The 6,000-nt window shown below is 38.0% G+C and overlaps 1 protein-coding gene across 1 annotated transcript in view; it reads right to left on the bottom strand.

Annotated features, from left to right (window-relative positions):
- Positions 1-410: 410 nt before the first annotated feature.
- LOC135876858 (elongin-A-like) overlaps positions 411-6,000 on the bottom strand; it is a 40,731-nt gene continuing 35,141 nt past the window's right edge. The window contains exons 8-11 of the mRNA XM_065402218.1: positions 5,559-5,739; positions 4,842-4,965; positions 601-734; positions 411-472 (exon numbers count right to left, since the gene is read on the bottom strand). Coding sequence (XP_065258290.1) covers positions 411-472; positions 601-734; positions 4,842-4,965; positions 5,559-5,739 — 501 coding nt within the window. The remainder of the gene's footprint in view (positions 473-600; positions 735-4,841; positions 4,966-5,558; positions 5,740-6,000) is intronic.

Raw genomic sequence — 6,000 nt, 5'->3', positions numbered from 1 at the left:
TCTGCATCAGTCACTGATGAAAAATAATGAAGTTCATATACAAGTCTTCATAATCTACAAGGATCATTTATGAAAATCTGCATGAACTTCCTTGGCTACAGATTATTGATACTATTAGACTCCTATGGAGTTGCCTTGTTTCAATTCACTTTTGCTAATTGGTTCATGGATACAAAGGAGTGAGCATGGGGGGGGGGGGAACGACGCGCAGGGGAAAAAATAATCAAGGATTTAGATTTTATTCTAAATCACAAACCACTGTGTGCATTCTGCCACTTTATTTCATTGAAGAGACTACTTTGTTAACTGAATACAGGTTATATTCACAATTCACTAATTTATATTACGTAGACATAGCGTAAAATATGCAAAAGTTAACACAAGTTTAATCAGAAATGCAAGATCCTGTTTTATCGTGGTCCAACTCTATTCTTGAATGCTCTCAAAGATTTTCTCATCATTGGTGCAATTTCTTCAAAGGAAAACATTTTAGTTAGGATTATAGTTGTATAATACTCAACACAAACTCAAAGTAATATGATTAATGATATTATCAGCCAAATAGAAATAGTAAAGGGGAATTATTCTGCAACTACTTACTTTTGACTGTTTTTTTTATATCCTGACTCACTCCACTTGAGTAAGTGCTGGAGCTTCCATTTGTTACATTGCTAGTGGTTGCGTTTGGGCTTGGTGAGGTGTTATTTCGGTCTCTGCTTTCTGGATTCTTTGTTCTACTAAAAAATAACCAAAACGAGGGGGGGGCGGAGGGGAAGAGTTCAGCTTAAAAACCTCACAGGGGGTTAAGTCATTAATACTAACCTGTTCTGAAAAACAATCACTTAAGATTATGAAACAGAAGTTTCAGGGGGGAAAAAAAAGTCAACAGATCATATTGTTTGCAATAACCTGACCCACCTTGTCTCCAAGGGATTATAAGGGCCATATTTTAGACCTTGTCCATATTTTTAACAGGAATGTGTTTCATCAGCACTTCATTCTTTCACCAAAATTTATTTTTCCACTCAAAGTTAATGGTAAAGACAGATAAAACCAATCACATTTCAGGGACCACAGTTCATGTCAGATTGTGCAAAGATATTTAGCAACAGTATCACTTATGGCTTGTCATTAAGTCCTTTAGAACTAGTGCTTCAATTTATCTTTCTTACAGTTTTTTGAATTTGTGTTTTTTTTTTTTTTTTTGCAGGTACCTAGTTAAAATCAACTGAACACAAGTAATCCTATGTGCTAAAAAGGTCAGTCCACAATGCTGAATGAAAGCTTTCCCTTTTAGTGCCACCTTACCAGCATTAACTTTAATCAGTTTCAAATAAGAACATAAGAACGGCCGTACCGGGTCAGACCAAAGGTCCATCTAGCCCAGTATCCTGTCTACCGACAGTGGCCAATGCCAGGTGCCCCAGAGGGAGTGGACCTAACAGGCAATGATCAAGTGATCTCTCTCCTGCCATCCATCTCCATCCTCTGACAGAGGCTAGGGACACCATTCCCTACCCATCCTGGCTAATAACCATTAATGGACTTAACCACCATGAATTTATCCAGTTCTCCCTTAAACGCTGCCATAGTCCTAGCCTTCACAACCTCCTCAGGCAAGGAGTTCCACAAGTTGACTGTGTGCTGCGTGAAGAAGAACTTCCTTGTATTTGTTTTAAACCTGCTGCCTATTAATTTTATTTATTTGGTGACCCCTAGTTCTTGTATTATGGGAATAAGTAAATAACTTTTCCTTATCCACTTTCTCCACATCACTCATGATTTTATATACCTCTATCATATCCCCCCTTAGTCTCCTCTTTTCCAAGCTGAAGAGTCCTAGCCTCTTCTCATATGGGACCCGTTCCAAACCCCTAATCATTTTAGTTGCCCTTTTCTGAACCTTTTCTAGTGCCAGTATATCTTTTTTGAGATGAGGAGACCACATCTGTACGCAGTATTTGAGATGTGGGTGTACCATTGATTTATATAAGGGCAATAATATTCTCAGTCTTATTCTCTATCCCCTTTTTAATGATTCCTAACATCCTGTTTGCTTTTTTGACCGCCTCTGCACACTGCGTGGACATCTTCAGAGAACTATCCACGATGACTCCAAGATCTTTTTCCTGATTTGTTGTAGCTAAATTAGCCCCCATCATATTGTATGCATAGTTGGGGTTATTTTTTCCAGTGTGCATTCCTTTACATTTATCCACATTAAATTTCATTTGCCATTTTGTTGCCCAATCACTTAGTTTTGTGAGATCTTTTTGAAGTTCTTCACAGTCTGCTTTGGCCTTAACTATCTTGAGCAGTTTAGTATTATCTGCAAACTTTGCCACCTCACTGTTTACGCCTTTCTCCAGATCATTTATGAATAAGTTGAACAGGATTGGTCCGAGGACTGACCCTTGGGGAACACCACTAGTTACCCCTCTCCATTCTGAGAATTTACCATTAATTCCTACCCTTTGTTCCCTGTCTTTTAACCAGTTTTCAATCCATGAAAGGACCTTCCCTTTTATCCCATGACAGCTTAATTTACGTAAGAGCCTTTGGTGAGGGACCTTGTCAAAGGCTTTCTGGAAATCTAAGTACACTATGTCCACTGGATCCCCCTTGTCCACATGTTTGTTGACCCCTTCAAAGAACTCTAATAGATTAGTAAGAAACGATTTCCCTTTACAGAAACCATGTTGACTATTGCTCAACAGTTTGTTTTTCTATGTGTCTGACAATTTTATTCTTAACTATTGTTTTGACTAATTTGCCCGGTACCGACGTTAGATTTACCGGTCTGTAATTGCCAGGATCACCTCTAGAGCCCTTTTTAAATATTGGCGTTACATTAGCTAACTTCCAGTCATTGGGTAAATGTTAGACAACCTACAGAACAGATGCTTATTTTTCAGGTTAAAACCAATATGTTGCTAGAAAGGATTTATTGAGTTTTCTATTTTTATAATGGGGTATTTCAACTATCCCCATATTCACTAGGTACATGTCAGTGCCGAATGGAAAGTAGAGAAAAGTTTCTTGACACCATAAATGACTGCTTCTTGGAGCAGTTAGTTAGTCCTGGAACCCACAAAGGGAGAGGCAATTCTTCATTTAGTCCTAAGTGCAGCACAGGATCTAGTCCAAAAAGTGAATATAGCTGAACCGCTTCATAATAGCAACCACAATATAATTGAATTTAACATCTGGTGGGGGGAGGGGGAGAGAAGACATCAAAGAAGCCCACTGCAATAACATTCAACTTCAAAAAGAGGAACTACACAAAAATGAGGAAGCTAGTTAAATGGAAATTAAAAGCTACAAGCACAACAGTGAAATGCCTGGAAGCTGCAGAGAAACAAACAAGAAAAGCCATAATAGAGGCTCACAATTAAATGTATATCCCAAAATTATAAAACAGAGGACAAAAACGTGCCTCCACCACTAAACAAAGTAAAAAGTGGTTATAGTCAAAAGGCATCCTTTTACAAACTGGAAGTTAAATCCTACTGAGGAAAATAGAAAGGAGCATAAACTCTGGAAAAATCAAGTGTAAAAGTATAATTACACAGGCCAAAAAAAGAATTTGAAGAGCAACTAGCCAAAGACCCAAAAATTAATTGCAATTTGTTTTTAAGTACATCAGAAGCAGGAAGCCTGCCAAACAATCAGTGGGGCCACTGGATAATCAAGATGTTAAAGGAGCACTCGAGGAAGACAAGGTGATTGCAGACAAGCTAAATTAATTCTTTGGATTAGATTCAGAGGATGCGAGGGGGATTCCCGCACCTGAGCCACGCTTTTTAGGTGACAAATCTGAGGAACTGTCCCAGATTGAGGTATCAATATAGGTGGTTTTGGAACAAACAGATACATTTAACTGTAATGAGTCACTAGGACCCAGATGGTATTCACCCAAGAGTTCTGAAGGAACTCAAATGTGAAATTGCAGAACTACTAACTGTGGTATATAACCTATCACTTAAATCAGCTTCTGTACCAGATGACTGGAGAACAGTGACACCAGTTTTTAAAAACAGTTCCAGAGGTAGTCATTGCAGTGACAGGCCAGTAAGCCTGACTTCAGTACCAGGCATGGGATAAGAGGGAAGGGTCTCATGAATCAGTAACTGGTTAAGAGAGAGAAAACAAAGGGTAGGAATAAATGGCCAGTTTTCAGACTGGAGAGAGGTAAATAGTGGGAGTCTGTATTGGGACCAGAACTGTTCAATATATTGATAAATGATCTGGAGAAAGGGGTAAACAGTGAGGTGGCAAAATTTGCAGATACAAAACTACTCAAGATAATTAAGTCTAAAGCAGACTGAAATTCAATGTTGATAAATGCAAAGTAATGCACATTGGCAAACAATCCCAACTATACATATAAAATGATGGGGTCTAAATTAGCTGTTACCACTCATGAAAGATCTTAGTCATTGCACATAGTTCTCTGAAAACATCTGCTCAATGTGCAGCAGTCAATAAAAGTTAACAATGTTAGAAACCATTAGAAAAAGGATAGACAGGAAATATATTGCCTCTATATAAATCCATGGTACATCTATACTTTGAATACTGTGTGCAATTTTGGTCACCCCATCAAAAACAGAAGGGCAGAGAAGGGATGAAGTTGGGGCACACTGCTGACAAATAATTCCTAAAATGTAAGTTTATATTTCCGATAGCTGAAATACTTTATTGCCTTTTTTTTTTTTTTTTTTAGTTACAGTTTAGCTGCATTCTTTCATACAAAGGTTTTGCTGGTAACATTCATTTACTGACATGGCCAGCATGAAGCCATCTAATCTCAAATCACAGTGCACTAACAGTGTACTTACTTGCCCTTTTCGATAGGGTGAAGCTGTACAATAGGTCCAGCTGTCCCATAGATCTCTTGCTGCCGCCGAACATTTCTCGGTGGTTTTGCCACGCTATGTATGTAAGCCAGTTTAACCTGTCGCCCTAATATAGAAACAAGGTGAAGGGCATTTTTAAAGTTAAATATCAAACTTATCAATTTTTTTCTTTTCTTAGGAAGAGTCAACAATGACAGTGTGGCAATGTGATTTCCAACATTTAATGAAAAATGTTAAATATAAGAAAACAGGTTTACAAAACTTTACATCAAGGTACCAACTGAACAATGACAAAGTATTATAGAATGTGCACACTTTCTTCACAGAGACAGTGTCTGGGATGGCCCCAGTGATGGCGCGTGCAATACAGGAAACAGACAGCTTTGGCTCCTGAGCTCTAAACCATCAAGATCAGACATTGTGGTCTAAAAAATCATGAATCAGTTACATGAATGAATCTTGTGTGCAACCTTTAAAAGCATTTGAACACAAAGGAATAGTAATCACCTCTCCCTGAGATGAGCTTTTAACAACATTCAGTGCAATTATTAAAAAACAAAAACAAAAACAAAAACAACAAAAACAAACCAAAACAAAAAAAACCCACTAAATCCCACACATTGCATTTCTGAAAAATTGAAAATGTGGGGGGTGGGTGGGCGGGCATTAAAGGAAAAGTTACCTGTAGACTTTATTTACCTTTAGGTTTTTCAGACTGAGCTGAAATAATGTTTTTTGTGAGGGTCTTTAGTTTTTCTTCTCTCTGACTGAAGAGCCGCACATACATTTCACGCCACGACTCATATTCCAGGAGATGGTCGTTTTTAAAATCCCTTTGGCAGTGTTTCTTCCACAAATGATCAGACTCTTCTATAAATGTCTTGGTTTGAAGCAAAAAGGTAATTAACAATGCTTAAAGACTTATAGTAACATTTTCAAGAGTACCTATGGGACTTAAGCACCTAACTCCTATACATGTTCAAGGAGATTTTAGGATCCCAAATCACATAGGCACTTTTGAAAATGTTATCCTCCATTTACATTGCTTCAAGACTGAGGAGCAAGCCAAAGAAACTCTAGTAAACATCTCTTCTCACCATGTGCCATAACATTCAGAAAGCATAACAAGCCACATTCAGCA

This window comes from Emys orbicularis, chromosome 3 (assembly GCF_028017835.1).
Source record: "Emys orbicularis isolate rEmyOrb1 chromosome 3, rEmyOrb1.hap1, whole genome shotgun sequence".
NCBI lineage: Eukaryota > Metazoa > Chordata > Testudines > Emydidae > Emys > Emys orbicularis.
The sequence above is the reverse complement of the archived record's forward strand: the minus strand, read 5'-3'. Positions and strand labels throughout refer to the sequence as shown.